The sequence below is a fragment of the Bufo bufo genome, chromosome 8 (assembly GCF_905171765.1).
Source record: "Bufo bufo chromosome 8, aBufBuf1.1, whole genome shotgun sequence".
In the NCBI taxonomy this organism is placed as follows: domain Eukaryota; kingdom Metazoa; phylum Chordata; class Amphibia; order Anura; family Bufonidae; genus Bufo; species Bufo bufo.
The window spans coordinates 186,348,723-186,366,306 of NC_053396.1; the positions used below are offsets into that span (position 1 = coordinate 186,348,723).

Consider the following 17,584-nt stretch of genomic DNA (forward strand, 5'->3'; position numbering starts at 1 on the left):
CCAGCGGACGGGATCTTTCTCCGCTGGCCCTGCCTGTTTTCATTCAATATCTGGCGCCTGCGCCGGGTGTAGATGTGACGTCATCGGCGCAGGCGCATTGAGGATGAAGCGGCCGAGTGAGTGGCCGCCTCAGTGCGCCTGCGCCGACAGAAGACAGGTACAGCCGCGGCGCGGGCGCCAGATATTGAATGAAAACAGGCAGGGCCAGCGGAGAAAGATCCCGTCCGCTGGCCCTGTCAATCAACAAGCAGAGGGGGCGTCATTACCATCGGAGGATGCGGCTGCTACCAGCAAGTAGCCGCCCTACTTGCTGGTAGCAAGGTAATTTACATATTATAAAAATAGGGTTTTAGCAAATTCTACTGAACCAAAATTCTTATTTTACTTATGTATGGATAAATCGCAGTGTAGGGGTTATTATTAAGCAAAAAAAAAAAAAAACGGTTTAGTGGGCTGACAGAAGCCCTTTAAGGTTGATTTAACAAACTATTATACAAAGCGACTAGTTTCGAGGGCACATTTTCACATGACCTGCTCCTATTGCAAGTCACAGCTATTATATTTCTCATGACAAAAGTGCAAATTCCAGTGTTACCTGACAAATCCTGATGAACAGATATGACACATTGCTGACTATCTGTACACCCTGTCCATAAAGCTTCAGTTTCCCAAGGTTGCGTGCATGTACTGTGAGGTCAAACAATGTAAACTTTTATCTGCCCATCAAGTCATCCAACAGGTTTTACAACACAGAGCGTGTTTTCTAGAGATTTGGATTTCCACAATACGAGCACACATTGGTTTTTCATACAACTTTGTTTGCTAAACCTGTCTCTATAGCACTAGTCTCCAACCTGTGGTGCTCCAGATTTTTCAGAATTACAACTCCCAACATACTTTTATTAGCCTTATTTATATTGCTCAACACCTACCTTTTGTTCTCATAAGTCTCTCAGTAAGACACCGGGCCTCTTCTTGAATTCTCTCTTCAATACTCTTTTTACCCATTCCAACATTTCTCAAAGTCATAAGAGAAAATCGACTAATTGTCTTCCATCTTTCTCCGTTGCTCATAATAACCCCAAAAAGTTTAATTTTAGTTTGAATTAAAAGAAACCATCCCATTTTAAGAATGAAAAATGAAACAAAGCCACCATGGTTGTTAGTGATCTACATTAAAAAGGAGAGGTAATTAGGGACTTGACCAAGCTGCTGGTACTGAGAGGCAGTGGCGTACATAGAGAAGTAGGGGCCCCATAGCAAGGATCAAACCAGGCCCCCCACACAGGACAGAAGGGTTTCTGCCTAAACCCTTTTCAATGACCCTACCTCATTTGCGAAAAGTTGTTCCTTTAGAGGGTAGAGTCCTGACCAAGTTTTCACCTCCAGTAGAATAGGAGCAACTGCTATGGGCCCCATAGCAGTTGCATGATCTTCTGCTATGGTAGTTACGCCCCTGCTGAGAGGTCTTCAAACACAATTTATCCAAGATAGAGGCTTTTTTGGGACTATGCGTTTTGTCACTGAACCAGTGCCTTCATCAGGCCATGTAGTTCCTACTTACCTCTTCTTGTTTGTGTGGATCTTTAGACAGAGACTTTTGATTCAGCTTGGATTCTGTTTATGTTTTGTCTACACTAGGGTTGTGCCTATTGCTAGCACCACCACCAAAGGTAAGCACCCAATTACCTGCATCTGCACCATTCCACACCCTATCCAGACGATACTACCCAACATGCGCTGTGTTTAATTCTCATTTGCAGCATTGTTGTTAGTGGTCACAGTAACAATTATACAAGCTATATGAATAGCAAAAGGTAGGGACAAGTGACTCGAACTGCAAAATTTGGGTTTGCACCAAACTTTACGAGTTTGGGTACCCGGACCCGAACCCAGACTTTTTCACTGAAGTCCGGGTTCAGTGTTTGGGTGATTTTTATTATTTTCCGTTACAACATTTTTAAGACAGTATGCAAAATAATATGGCCATTTATGGGTTAAAAAAATGTACCTCATTCACTTGATCGCATGGTAGAAGTCTCTTCTATCTTCATTAAGCAGGATCTGCAAAAGAACCTGCCATGTGCGCGATGATGTCACTGTGCTCACCACTTGGGATTGTGCATTGTACCATGCCTATATGATGTCTTGATTTGGAGGATGTTGTACAAGCATAGGCCTTGTCTCCCCTGTGCAGATGGCTTCTCCAGCCTGTCCACACATGGCATTATCCCACTTTTGTGCTTTCAGCCATGACGGCATGCACCTGCGCACTGGGATGTGCTGACTAATCCCCATTTTTTCCTTTGCAGTCTGCATTGGAGGTACGGCTGACTCCATTGTTCATACACTTCTAACTAACCTGTCTGTCCCATAGGCTGATTTTAATTACTGCAATTATAAAGCTATATCCCTGCATTAATTGGAGGCCATTTGGCACCAGGTGAGGTATAATTCAGGGTGGGCTCAGCATGCATGTGGAACCTACATTCCCTGAATTTAATGGAGGCTAGTATGGCACCAGAGAAGGTAGTTATTAGTGTAGGTTCTTTTCCTAAAGAGATCGCCTTGATGCTGGCGCACAGGAACAAATAATTTATAACATAGCAATAGCTATTTACATTTTCTATAGTGAGTATGGCTCTATTGTCTTTACTTTGTTATTTGTGTTTGCAGAGTACTGTTTGCATTTGTGTTTCTTTTTCATTATAGCCTTTCAATACATCATAAAAACTGTAAAACAAAAAATGTGGCCAAATATATCTAATCTAACAAATAAAGAGAACCTATACTTGAAGAAACACACCTATTACCCATGGTATCAGCTTCATTTAAAAAAAAAAAACTCTGAGATGTAAAATGTGCATATCGTATGTGAAGAAGCGGTAATTTGAAAAACAATAGAGTCTGCTGTACATTTTATACCAGATCGAGAGGAGATTTATTAAGTTGTTTCTGATACCATTCCTGATAAGAATTCTTGCTGCTGCACACACCTCTTAATAACATGATGCATCCTCGCAAGATTTGTATGCCCAAAAATGAAATCTACCCCAGAAGGAGCTGGTATATATTTGTGTAATGTGTGGCAGTTTTCTGGTTTACATATTGTCACATTTGTCAGACTGCAAAAGTATTGCCCACTGCCTGGTCCCTCACGCCCACACCCCACCCACTTTTTGCAAAACTGTTAGACATTTCTGGAATTCCCTTGTCACTAATGGTTGGTTCAACCTCAAGTTCTACAACCCTTCCATTTTGACTTGAGCAACAGTCAGCAACCTCTTGAGTGCCAGTTGTTGTTACACTACAGCTCCCAGCATGCTCCTACCATTTTTATGAGCGTTCCAAAAACAGCTGAGCAGGTGTGAATTCCGCGGGTTGTAGTTTCATAACAGCTGGAGGTTGCTTAACCCTTCACTAGAGAACCGACCCCATACAAATGAAAATTCCCTTTACATGATGATTAAGATCTGTCCTTGTGACCACTGGGCAGCACGGTGGTTGACTGGTAAGCCCTATTGCCTTGCATGGTTGGAATCCTGGGTTTGAAATCTGAATCAACCCAAGGGTAATATCTGCTTTGACTTTTGTGTGTTCTCTCCATCTTCCTCCAGGTTCTGCCCACTTTTCCAAAGTGTTATTTTTCGTAGTTCCTCAAGACCAGTGCGGATTGGCCTTAGAACTTACAGGGAAATACAGGGAAATTTCCCGGTGGGCCAATGCTCAGGGAGCCACCTGGGCCCTCCTCATGGCCAGCCAGTGGAAGTTTTGGGGATGTATTTTATGCTGCTGGCAGTATTTTGTGCTGGACTATGGTATTTGGTTCTATGGTATTGCTGGCCCTGCCTTCCATCAATTTGGATCTGACTACAAAACGGGGCCACTTTTAGTATTTTTTCCAGGGCCACTTCAAGTTCCCAGTCCGACCCTGCTCAAGACTGCAATATATAATGTTGCTAAATAGATATGGATTTCACTGAGTGTGTGTGTGTGTGTGTGTGGAAATGGGAGGGGGGGGGGGTGTTAATCTCTCAAGACCCCATCCTTATGCTCTGTTTCACATTGTGCTACAATATTTTTTAATGTACGCCTTCATTTATTATTTGTTGCATCGAGAAGTTACTAGGGAGTGAGGCTGATGGGACATTTACGCATGGTGCTGGAATTTCAAAACTACATTCCTTTCCATCCTTTTAACCTAATAGCTAAAAAAATTGCAGCAGGAGGTTGAAGGAACAGATTCCTGCAGAGGATCAGGGGCCTAGCTAGGGGATGATTGATGAGAGATATGCCCTACATGTTGGAAAATCTTGTCCATGCTATTCACATACAAGTTTAGTGCTCTCATTAAGAGAAACAAAATAAGAGTATTGCAGGTTTGATACCTTTTTAATGGCTAACAAAAATAAAAAATAATGATGTTACATAGCGAGCTTTCGAGACATCACCAGTCCCTTCTCTGGCGTACTACAAGAATATATGAAGACACAGCACTATATATACAATAAGAACAGAGACATGGGGGAATGAATGGGTATTTGAAAAACAACAGAATATCAAAGATTTTGAGAATGAGTTCTTATCTTATAGATAAGCGGTGTGAAAGTTTTATGGTCTCTAAATTGATGTTATCTCAGAGACTTGGTGCCCTGACTATGTCTATAGAAGACTCTTTAGATCTTCAAGTGTGTCATAAATATAAGAGTATTGCAGGTTTGATACCTTTTAATTGCTTTTTTTTACCATCCGTGTACGGTACATTATGGTTAGTGTTGAGCGCGAATATTCGAATAACGAATTTTTATCTCGAATATCGCAACTTCGAGATTTCGCGAATATTTCGAATATAGTTCTATATATTCGCGAAATCGAATATTAAATTTTTTTTTTTCATCTGAAAATATATGATTCCTCCCTGCTTCTTGCTTGTGGGTCAATGAGCCATTGGCCCACAAGCAACTGAAATGAAGCTGGAAGGAATCACGTTTTCAGATGGACCAAATATGACGAATATTCGAAATAAAGAATATATTGCTGTATATTTGATTTTAGAATATTCGTCCTATTCTAATCTAAACCAATAATCTCGGTTATAATATTCGAGTTCACGAATATTACAACAGAAAAATAGTAATGGTTAATACGTGTGCCCGACCGCATGACAAAATTGTTATTTAATCAACTTCAGCATACACCTCCCCGACAAGCGTCCCCGTCACCACGGGAACGCCGGTGGGTTAGAAAATACCATCGGATCTGAGTTTTCCCTGAGATCGTAAAAACTCAGATCCGATGGTATATTCTAACCCACAGGCGTTCCCATGGTTACGGGGACACTTGTCGGGGAGCAGTATGCCAAAGTGGAATATTATTGCTCTAACTTCGTCTTTTAGAATATTACGAATATTCTAAAAGACGAAGTTAGAGCAATATTAAGAAATTTCGTAAAATACACATATTAGCCTAGCCATAGTCAATTAGTCGAACGTTGCCTTATACTGTCAAAAGAACAATCGCAATACGCGATTAATTAAATCGCATATTATTCGCGATAAATGGAATAATGACGAATATTCGTTTTCGATGAATATAAGACGAATATTCAATAGAATATTCGCGAAATATTGCGAAATCGAATATGGCACCTCCCGCTCATCACTAATTATGGTATCATCCTTTTGGTCAAAAGAAAAAGGAAAAAGTCTGGTACCGTGTTAGTCAATATTGGCTAACACGATACCAGACTTTTTTTCCTTTTTATTTAGACACAAGGATATGGAAGTCTAGCTACAGCTCTGTTTAGTCTGAAACAATATTAGTCCTAAAATAAACCTACCATGTCTATGCATGTACATATGTGTATGCATGTATGTACAGTATGTATATACAGTATGTAGTATGTGTGTGTAATGTTTATTTTTGTATGTACGTATGAGTGTATGTATGTATGCACATAAGTGTATGCATGTGCGTGTATGTTTGTATGTACGTGTGTGACTGTATGTCTTACCGTAATCCTTAAAAAACAGATCTGTTAATTTGACTTCCCCTCTATTACTGAACACATCACTGTGGTCGACCAGCGCCTCCTTTACCGCATCATAGCCAATAAGTATGAGTGCACGTTGACTGGCAAGGTAGATGGTATACACAGGTCCATACTTCTCACCCAACTTCAATGAAATATAAAAATGGCATGTAGTATAGAATATTATTTGATTTGAGTATTTAGGTTGTATCTGAAGGTTTATAGAATGGAATAGTGTAAAATATCCTGTGGGAGACAATGAGTAAAACCATGGTAGATGAAATACATGGTCAACTAGAGAGTCGTTGACAGAGGAACATATTTTATGGATTTTTTTTCCCCAAAAAATAAAACAATTGAGTTCTGCCTTTAAATTAGACTGTTTTCACACAGTCAGTGTTTGGTCAGTGATTGTGAGCGAAAACCAGGTGCGGGTTAAAAACATGAAACAGGTGTAAATCTTTCCATTATACTTTATGTGGAAGAACAAAAATGACAGGGTGGGATTGGATATGTATAGATGGGCATCGGGCTGAGTTAGAGGCGTGACTTAGTGTAAAAATAATTGCCGCTGCCCGAGGGACAGATTGACAAGCAGCCAGTAAAAATCCCTTAGACTGCAATAGTATACTGGTATAAGCGATCAGAGGATTGCATATTCAAGTCCCCTTAGCGGATTAAAATTTGCAGTTAAAAAATGTTTTTAAAAATATAAAAAAGCACAAAATATAAAATATTGAGGTCACCCGGTTTTTCCCAATATTACACATAAAAATAGCTCAACAATAAAAAATAAACATCATTGGTATCGTCACATTTGAAAACGTCCAAACTATTAAAGGGCTTCTGTCACCCCATTAAACCGTTTTTTTTTTCTTTACTAATAATCCCTACACTGCGATCTCAGCATACATAAGCTAATTAATGATTTTCGTTCAGTAGAATTTGTTAAAAATCGATTTTTATAATATGTAAATTACCTTGCTACCAGCAAGTAGGGCGGCTACTTGCTGGTAGCAGCCGCATCCTCCGATGGTAATGACGCCCCCTCTGCTTGTTGATTGACAGGGCCAGGGAACGGAATCGTTCTCTGCTGGCCCTGCCTGTTTTGATTCAATATCTGGCGCCTGCGCCGCGACCGTACCTCTCTTCAATCTGCGCAGGCGCACTGAGAGGCGGCCACTCACTCGGCCGCTCGCTCCTCAATGCGCCTGCGCCGGGTGTAGATGTGACGTAATCGGCGCAGGCGCATTGAGGATGGAGCGGCCAAGTGAGTGGCCGCCTCTCAGTGCGCCTGCGCAGATTGAAGAAAGGTACGGCCGCGGCGCAGGCGCCAGATATTGAATCAAAACAGGCAGGGCCAGCACAGAACGATTCCGTTCCCTGGCCCTGTCAATCACAATGCGGAGGGGGCGTCATTAGGGTCGGAGGATGCGGCTGCTACCAGCAAGTAGCCGCCCTACTTGCTGGTAGCAAGGTAATTTACATATTATAAAAATAGGGTTTTAGCTAATTCTACTGAACCAAAATTATTATTTTACTTATGTATGGATAAATCGCAGTGTAGGGATTATTAGTAAAGAAAAAAAAAAAAAAACGGTTTAATGGGGTGACAGAAGCCCTTTAAAATATAAAAGCATCTATCATGCGTAGGGAATGCCATTATAGAATAAAAACAGCTGATTTGCTGCTTTTTGGTCATGTTGCCCCCAAAAATAATTAATAAAAAATTATCAAAAAGTCATACGTACCCCAAAATAAAAAGGGACCTTACACAGCTCTATTCATGGAAATATAAGGAAATTATATGTTGATGGAAGGAAAAAAAGTTAAATTTTTTTTTTTTTTAAGGGGTTATCCAATACTATAAACTGTCCCCCCCATATGCCGGGCCCTCACAGAAAATATACTTACCTGGCTCCCCACGCCACTCCTGGTCCCTTCAACGCCGCCGCTGCTTCTCCCCGTGTGCGGATGAAAACATCCGGTGTTGGGGGGAGCAGCCAATGGCAGGCGGGGACGGGGACGAGCCTCCCTTGTGTCACCCGTGATGTTTTCATCCGTGCACAGGGAGAAGCAGCAGCGGTGAAGGAACCAGGAGTGGCATGGGGAGCCAGGTAAGTATATTCTCTGTGAGGGCCCGGCAAATAGGGTTTTAGCTAATTCTACTGAACCAAAATTATTATTTTACTTATGTATGGATAAATCGCAGTGTAGGGATTATTAGTAAAGAAAAAAAAAAAAAAAACGGTTTAATGGGGTGACAGAAGCCCTTTAAAATATAAAAGCATCTATCATGCGTAGGGAATGCCATTATAGAATAAAAACAGCTGATTTGCTGCTTTTTGGTCATGTTGCCCCCAAAAATAATTAATAAAAAATTATCAAAAAGTCATACGTACCCCAAAATAAAAAGGGACCTTACACAGCTCTATTCATGGAAATATAAGGAAATTATATGTTGATGGAAGGAAAAAAAGTTAAATTTTTTTTTTTTTTAAGGGGTTATCCAATACTATAAACTGTCCCCCCCATATGCCGGGCCCTCACAGAAAATATACTTACCTGGCTCCCCACGCCACTCCTGGTCCCTTCAACGCCGCCGCTGCTTCTCCCCGTGTGCGGATGAAAACATCCGGTGTTGGGGGGAGCAGCCAATGGCAGGCGGGGACGGGGACGAGCCTCCCTTGTGTCACCCGTGATGTTTTCATCCGTGCACAGGGAGAAGCAGCAGCGGTGAAGGAACCAGGAGTGGCATGGGGAGCCAGGTAAGTATATTCTCTGTGAGGGCCCGGCATATGGGGGGCAGTTTATAGTATTGGATAACCCCTTTAAAAATAAATCATACTGACACGTGGAATAAGCTAATAATGTCATTTTTAGACACTGTAAGCACTGTAAACACAAAACCCCCCAAAATATGGTGGGGTCATATGTTTTAAAAAAATGTCATTCTTTAAAGACTTTAAGGACTTTTTTTTTGTCCCAGTACTTAAGGGGTTAAGGACAGATTCTACTTCTCCTTTTTTAATCCACTCCTGGTGTCTGGCTTCAAAAACTGCATGAAAAAAACAACAAAGAGAAACAAAAAAAACTGTGACAGTCCTTTTATCCAATTGATATATCTGGCACACGTAACGTTCAGATTATTCAGCTGCCAAGATTTAATTGACATGTGGTCCATACATTAACCCATTGAGTGCCCATTTTAACCATTTGGGTGCAACACGGTCTATATTTAAATAACCATGGGAATAAGATGGTCACTAACAATAACCTACAAATGGGTACCCAATTATAAATACAAGAAAAAACTGAACAGAACTGGTGGGTAACCTGTCACGGAACCATGAACCAGACGTACAACAAGAGATAAGTGAAAATAAGAAGGCTTTATTGAAAATAAAGCTGTAAAGCAAAAGTCCAAACGGATGGTGAAACCGAGCAGAGTCTTTGCGAAGCCAGAGGTCAGGAACCAGAAGGGTAGTCAGACGAAGCCAGGATCAGGAACCAGCAGGGTAGTCAGACGAAGCCAGGATCAGGAACCAGCAGGGTAGTCAGACGAAACCAGGATCAGGAACCAGAAGCAGCAGCAGTCTTAGAAGCATGTGAACACAAGAGGACCAAGCAAGGAACTGAAGCCACAGACCTCCTATATATATGAGCTAGGCATCCAGCTCCTCCCAGGGGAAGGAGGAGCCGCAGGGTGGAAGGCTACAAGAAACCCAGAAACCAAGATGGCCGCCAGCACATGTCAAACGAAGGAGTGCAGCAAGCAGGTAAGACCATGACAGTACCTCCCCCTCAAGGGCCCCTCCTCCGCGGAGCACAAAACGGTTTCTGAGGGAAGCGTGCGTGGAAGGCTCGGAGCAAGGCAGGAGCATGGACATCTGCGGAGGGAACCCAGGAACGCTCCACTGGACCATAACCACGCCAATGGACCAAAAACTGCAACCGACCGCGGACCAGGCGTGAGTCCAGGATATTGCTCACCTCATATTCCTCACGATTGCCCACTTGGACCGGACGAGGCCGAGGAACCGAGGAAGTGAAACGATTACACACCAGTGGCTTCAACAGGGAGACATGAAACACGTTGGAGATCCGCATGCCAGGAGGAAGCGCAAGGGCATAGGCTACCGGGTTTACCCTGCGAAGCACTCGGAAGGGACCAACAAAGCGAGGCGCCAGCTTGGGAGTGGGCACTCGAAGGTTGAGGTTGCGGGTGGATAACCATACACGGTCTCCGACCTGGTAGGAAGGAGCAGGCGCTCGTCTGCGATCAGCCTGGAGTCTCTGGCGCTGCGCAGAGACCTCAAGGGACTTCTGGATCTGTACCCAAGAAGCACGTAGGACGGAAAGGTGATCCTCCACAGCCGGAATATCCTGGGGAGAGAATACCTCCGGTAACACGGCAGGTTGGAACCCATAATTGGCCATGAAGGGAGACGTCCCAGAGGAAGAGTTCACCGCCGTGTTCCTGGCAAACTCAGCCCAAGGCAGGAGGTCAACCCAATTGTCTTGGTGATCGGAGACATAGCAACGAAGGAATTGCTCCAAGGCCTGATTGGATCGTTCTGCGGCCCCATTGGACTGAGGGTGGTAGGCCGAGGAGAAGGAGAGATGAATCCCCAACTGGGAGCAAAAGGCGGGCCAGAACCTGGACACAAACTGACTCCCCCGATCCGACACAATCTCCTTAGGCAAACCGTGCAACCGGAAGACCTCCCTGGCAAAAATCGTGGCCAACTCTTGTGCAGAGGGTAACTTCTTGAGAGGAACACAGTGGCACATTTTGGAAAACCGATCCACAATCATGAGAATGACCGTATGGCCTCGGGATGCAGGGAGGTCCACAATGAAATCCATCCCCAGGTGTGACCATGGGCGCTCCCCGGTGGCTATGGGTTGCAGAAGGCCCAACGGAAGGTGCCGAGGGGACTTACTCTGGGCACAAACGGAGCATGCCGCTACATATGCGGCGATGTCGGAACGTAGGGAAGGCCACCAGAACAGACGTGAAACAGCCCAGGACAGCTGATTCTTTCCAGGATGCCCCGCGGTCTTGGAGTTATGGTAGGTTCGCAACAACCGAGTGCGCAACTCCTCAGGCACAAAACATCTGCCGTTGGGTCTCCCAGAGGGAGCACCAGATTGAGCCGCCAAAATCTGCTCACCCAGGGGAGAGGTCAGGCTGGTGCGAATGGCGGCCAGGATCTGATTCGGAGGTATGACCGAAGTCGGAATCGACTCCTCCCTGGACAGCTCGGAGTACTGCCGTGATAAGGCATCCGCCCTGATGTTCTTGGAACCGGGTAGGTAGGAGACCACGTAATTAAAACGTGACAAGAACAGAGCCCATCTGGCCTGACGTGGTGTCAATCTCTTGGCCTCAGAAAGGTAGGTCAGATTCTTGTGGTCCGTCAGGATGAGAACCGGAACCACCGAACCCTCGAGCAAGTGCCTCCATTCTTTAAGGGCCTGCACGATGGCCAATAACTCCCTGTCACCAATCTGATAGTTGCACTCCGCGGAAGACAGTTTCCGGGAGTAAAACCCACAAGGAAGCAGAGGACCCTCTGGTGTTCTACGCTGAGACAGAAGGGCGCCTACTCCCGTCTCAGACGCGTCCACCTCGAGGACAAAGGGCAACCCAGGGTTGGGATGCGACAGAATCGGAGCCGACACAAAGGCAGACTTTAGGGCCTCAAAAGCTCGGATGGCCTCGAGCGGCCAGACCTGGGAATTACTGCCCTTCCTGGTCAGATCCGTGAGAGGCTTGGCCAGCATGGAAAAGTCCCTGATGAACTTCCGATAATAATTGGCGAAGCCCAAAAAGCGCTGCAGGGAACGAAGACCACTGGGCTGGGGCCACTGTAAGACAGCCGAAACCTTCTCAGGATCCATGGAGAACCCCTCAGCGGAAATGATGTAACCTAAGAAGGTTACCTGGGATCGGTGAAATTCGCATTTCTCAAGCTTACCGAACAGCTTGTTCTCTCGTAACCGTTGCAACACTCGTCTGAAATCCAGAATGTGGGCCTCCATGGATTCAGAATATACCAAGATGTCATCCAAATAGACTACCACACACTGCTGCAACAGGTCACGGAAAACATCGTTGATGAATTCCTGAAAGACTGCGGGCGCATTGCACAACCCAAAGGGCATAACCAAGGATTCGTAATGACCGGTCCTGGTGTTAAACGCGGTCTTCCACTCATCGCCCGCCTTGATCCTTACCAGGTTATATGCCGCCCTCAGGTCGAGTTTGGTAAAGACCGTGGCCCCTTTAAGGCGATCGAACAGCTCGGAAATCAAGGGTATCGGGTAAGCGTTCTTGATCGTGATGCGATTGAGACCCCTGTAATCGATGCAAGGCCTCAACTCACCGCCCTTCTTTTTCACAAAGAAAAATCCAGCCCCTGCCGGGGACGAAGATTTGCGAATGTGTCCGCGTGAAAGCGCCTCCCTCACGTACTCCTCCATGGCCTCATTCTCCGCTACCGACAGTGGATAGACTTTGCCACGAGGAGGAACGGCACCAGATTGTAACTCTATGGCACAATCATATGGGCGGTGCGGAGGTAGGGCAACCGCGCGCACCTTATCGAATACATCCCGGTACTCCTCATATTCAGGAGGCAACAGAGAGTCCGAGGAAGTACACAGCAACTTGACAGACCCATGGATGCAACTAGCCCCACACTGCGGTGACCACGAGAGGATCTCGACCGATCTCCAATCGAAAGTCGGATTATGCTTCTGGAGCCAGGGGTACCCCAAGACCACCGAGTAGTGTGGAGACGAAATAACCTGGAGGCAGACCGACTCTCTGTGAACGGCACCAATGGCTATCCCCACTGGAAGGGTCTCATGAGTCACGTGTGGCGGCAGAAGGGGTCTGCCGTCTATCGCCTCAAGAGCCAGTGGGGAACCTCGAGCCTGCAGAGGAATGGAATTGGCGGCAGCGAACACACTATCAATGAACAAACCACCAGCACCAGAGTCCACCAACGCCTGGGTCGTCACCGAGCCCCCGACCCAGGAGAGGACAACAGTGATCAGTGGTTTGTCAACACGGGAAACCGGGGACGAGGAGACTCCACCCAAGATCTGCCCCCGACAGGATCTCAGGGTACGAGCGTTTCCCGGACGGTTCGGACATGCCAACCGAAAATGCCCACCGAGACCACAGTACATGCATCGGCCCTCACGTCTCCGGAGTGCCCTCTCCCCGTCGGACAGGCGAGCAAACCCCAGCTGCATGGGTTCACCCCCAGACAAGTCATCCCCAGGAGGCGTGGGAGGAGAGGGAGGCACGGGTGGGACAGCAAACGTAGGCACCAATCTGTTAGAAGACCTCCGCAGGTTCTCCCTAAAGGAAGGTCTCTCCCTGAGTCTGGTGTCAATCAAAATCAGGAAAGAAATAAGAGACTCGAGCTCAACTGGTAGGTCCTTAGCTGCAACCTCATCCTTCAAGGCATCCGAGAGACCATGAGAGAAAGCAGCGACCAGAGCCTCATTATTCCAGCCCACCTCTGCTGCCAGGGTACGAAACTCAATGGCGTATTCAGCTACGGATCGTGAACCCTGTCTGATGGACATAAGGAGCTTCGCAGCAGAGGCAGCACGAGCTGGCACATCGAATACCTTCCGAAGAGAAGCAACAAAACCGGAAAACTCGGCAACCACCGGATTGTTGTTCTCCCATAAAGGGCTGGCCCAGGCCAAGGCCTTGTCCGAGAGCAGCGAGATCAAGAAGCCCACCTTTGATCTCTCAGTAGGAAAGGCATGTGGCAGCAACTCAAAATAAATGCCCACCTGGTTAAGGAAACCTCGGCACTGAGTTGGCTCTCCCCCAAAGCGCTGTGGAAGAGGGGCAGAACCGGTCATACCCCGAAACACCGCAGGCGCAACAACAGGTGTCGGGGTAGACTCTGGCGCAACAACCGGAGCGGCAGTAGGAGCGAGCTCAGGAGCGACAACCGACCCATCGGCAACGGGAGCGAAATGAGCCGTGCGTTCAAGCAGGGTTTGCAACGCCACAGCGAACCGACCCAACAGGTCATCCTGCTGATCAAGTCTGGCAACCAGCGTGGGTAGCGAGGATGGCCCTGTACCGTCAGAATTCATGGCTTGGTCCTAATGTCACGGAACCATGAACCAGACGTACAACAAGAGATAAGTGAAAATAAGAAGGCTTTATTGAAAATAAAGCTGTAAAGCAAAAGTCCAAACGGATGGTGAAACCGAGCAGAGTCTTTGCGAAGCCAGAGGTCAGGAACCAGAAGGGTAGTCAGACGAAGCCAGGATCAGGAACCAGCAGGGTAGTCAGACGAAGCCAGGATCAGGAACCAGCAGGGTAGTCAGACGAAACCAGGATCAGGAACCAGAAGCAGCAGCAGTCTTAGAAGCATGTGAACACAAGAGGACCAAGCAAGGAACTGAAGCCACAGACCTCCTATATATATGAGCTAGGCATCCAGCTCCTCCCAGGGGAAGGAGGAGCCGCAGGGTGGAAGGCTACAAGAAACCCAGAAACCAAGATGGCCGCCAGCACATGTCAAACGAAGGAGAGCAGCAAGCAGGTAAGACCATGACATAACCTCAATTAAGACTTAACTTTTAATACATCAGTAAAATACCCAAAAAGGAAGCAGAAGGTCGCCCGCCAGGGTGCAACACACTTGTCACAAATCACTCAGTGGTGAATGAATACAATAATGCTATATTAGTGCCAAGAGAACTAGGAGGGAGCGGGGGGTGGGAGGGGAAGGGAAAACTGGGTCTATTCCTCCTATTAAACCCTCCTCTAGTAGTGCTCCACCTGGGGATCAACAAGCTGACTCTAAACAGGGCGATCCCACTGCGTGTCTACTTCCTCCTAGTATATCCCTAGGTGTCCCGACGCCGCGCCATTTGACTGCCCAGCTTCGTCAAGGAAGGGAGCAAGCGAGGGAACTAACACCTGGCACAAAAAAGGATACACTGAGAAAAGCTACATAAAGCAATTAAGCAGGTGTATATATAGTCCTGCCCAAGCACAAACATGTGGATATGCACACGATAGCAAGCTGTATATAGCTATATCCCAGTACCACTCTACCCAACGCGTTTCATTGGCATGAGGCCAACTCATCAGGGGACTTAAATTAATAAAATACAATATAACATTTTGCAGCGTCCCCCTATCTTATGTGGGAACTGCAAAAGCTTTTTGTCATCTTCTGTGATTTCATGCTGCATTGTACTAATATGTGAAATCACTTTTTACCAGGCTGTAAGGTGCACCACTTACATCACACCACTAGGTGGGGGTAGCACCACAGTATATATAGGGCAGTGCAAGCCTAGTTAGGGAGTTGAGAGTTGAGTCAGTTAAGAGAAGGAGATGGAGTGAGGAGCTAAGGGGGAAGGAGAGGTCCCCTCTCCTCTCAGCTCTCTCTGGGGCTCCACGGCCCAGAGAAGCCATCGTGCACCTTAGTATTAAAGCCAGGAAGACAGGCAGAGGAAGGTCTACATTCTACTATTCACTCTTCAGGAGTAACAAGTGAATTTTTGGTCAAGTTTATTATTGGATAAAGACAAAGAAAGGACAAAGCCATTATTCTAGGCTCTAGGCGCCTTAGTATCTAGGTGTAGGGCTTAGCTTCTGGCAGCCTCACCATTATTATAAAGACAGATAAGGGTTCCTAAACTGGGACTGAAGCAGGGCAAGGAGCTGAATATCAGTGAGTACCTAACTCCCCTAGCCTAACACATTACTACCAGCACAGTCTGTTAATGGGATTCATCACATCCAACTTGCATGTGTACCAGAGACTGTTTTATTACTAGATGTAAACCGTTATCAAGAACCTGGTTATAGTAAAGTTTACCATTGGATTTAAACCTGCCTCATTCTTCTAACTTCATACCGCTACCACCCTCAACCATTTGCACCACAAAGTTGCTGGCGTCACAACATTACTTAAGTCAGGGGCCCAGCCGCACAAGCACTCAGCAACCATTCACCATCAAGGGCACCTCGATCACCACCTGGTCGGTGTCCCCTGTAATAGAGTGTGCCCCGGAGAATCTAGTGCTGTTCTCCCCTTCACTGCACTGCTGGCCCAGGGAGGCGACTGCTAAACCGTGAGTAACCGATGAACTGTATGTACATTCCGGCCCACCATGAACCTCACGTGTTCTACCCCTGTGGACTGGTATGTTGCAATTTGCAAAGACAGGTGCACTCTGCGGTCTTACAAAACCCTGATGTTAAAATTGAGAGATTAGCCAACATGTCCTACTGTGGATGTCTTGTGTAGGATGTCTATTGTGGTACTTGTGGTCCTCTGCGGGCATCCCCCACTATATGCATTTTTGCTGGGGATCACCATTAGCAACGGGCTACAATTGCATGATTTGCTCCTCTGTATACACATGCCCAACTGCATATGGGTTTGAGCACTTCCGGCCTGTTTAACACCAAGCCATTTTTTCTGTTGGTTAATAAAATACAGCAATGAAATAACAAAAAATAAACAATAGATAAAGTGCAAAAAACAAGTGAAACTTAGCTTAGCAACAACGGCAGAGGCTCCATCTGGTCAATCTAATGGAGTACTTTGTCCTTATGGCACAGCCCTCTACTTTCTCTGAAGCTGATGCTTGTGGCGGCGGCATATGGTGGCATGTTTGCTTCTATTTATGAATGTATAGCTATACGATGGCTTACATACCTTAACTAAAGAGTGTGGTAGTTCAGAAGTACCGATCTGCAAAATGTTCCCCACCAAGGGTAAAGGTGTAGGTCCTGGAGGTAGGTTATTTTGTTTTATTTTGTTCCACCATTTAATGAGATAAATTAAGATAGTGACTCCAGTAGCTAAGAGAAGGGTTACTGCAATATTCAGTGACATGCTTCATAAAAGGGAGTGTTACATGAAAGTATACAGAGCCTCTGCACTTTGTTCCTCTTTAGGTATTTCTAATGAGAAAACACTGAGACACAGGACAACATTCCAAGCAGCATGTGATCACTGAGATGGGGTTGGGCCAGTTTCGAGTGCAGCTTTCAGTTTTATTGCATATTGTACTATTATTATATGAAATGAGGCCAAAGCTAAGGGAAAGCATGTACAGCAGTGTGCAATAATGTGGAAAGAGATAGTTTATAAGTAGAATCAATCCAAGAACATGAGTATTACAATGTATGAAGAGTATGGAGTCAATGAACCTTCAAGTATTCTTTGAAAGGGTTGAGTAAAATTCTGATATTTTTAAGAAGGTTCTCCTACATTAAGTAGTTTCATTGTCAGTCTATCATGGGTGTATCTTTCCAAATGCCTAAGAGACAACTCTGGATGGAAAGATATGTCAATAAACTCTGTGTGCTGGTGGCACCACTGGAATGGAGGTGGTCTGTTCATTCCATTTCTAAGAAAACATAAAATATTGTGGGATAGGTTTATTAATCCTGTAGATGATGTAAACTTAGGCTGTCTAGACCTGCACCAGAATTATTGCAGGGCTTAGGCTAGATAATAAATCTGGTGCCTGGATAGA

The 17,584-nt window shown here is 45.6% G+C and overlaps 1 protein-coding gene across 1 annotated transcript; it reads right to left on the reverse strand.

Moving 5' to 3' along the window:
• Positions 1-727: 727 nt before the first annotated feature.
• Positions 728-16,976, reverse strand: LOC121009433 (cytochrome P450 2C23-like). Its single transcript, XM_040442545.1, has 3 exons — positions 16,759-16,976; positions 6,014-6,176; positions 728-1,082 (listed from the first exon to the last, which is right to left on the reverse strand). Exons 1-3 carry the CDS (start codon positions 16,936-16,938, stop codon positions 922-924), a joined length of 504 nt encoding a protein of 167 aa, XP_040298479.1. The 5' UTR covers positions 16,939-16,976; the 3' UTR covers positions 728-921.
• Between the last annotated feature and the right edge of the window lie 608 nt (positions 16,977-17,584).

Coding starts and splice junctions, on each gene's coding strand:
- LOC121009433 (XM_040442545.1), bottom strand. CDS start 16,938: ATGTCACTGAATATTGCAGTAACCCTTCTCTTAGCTACTGGAGTCACT. Junction 6,177..16,758: donor TACCACACTCTTTAGTTAAG/GTATGTAAGCCA, acceptor ATTTCATTGAAG/TTGGGTGAGAAGTATGGACC. Junction 1,083..6,013: donor TCTGTTTTTTAAGGATTACG/GTAAGACATACA, acceptor TTAAACTTTTTG/GGGTTATTATGAGCAACGGA.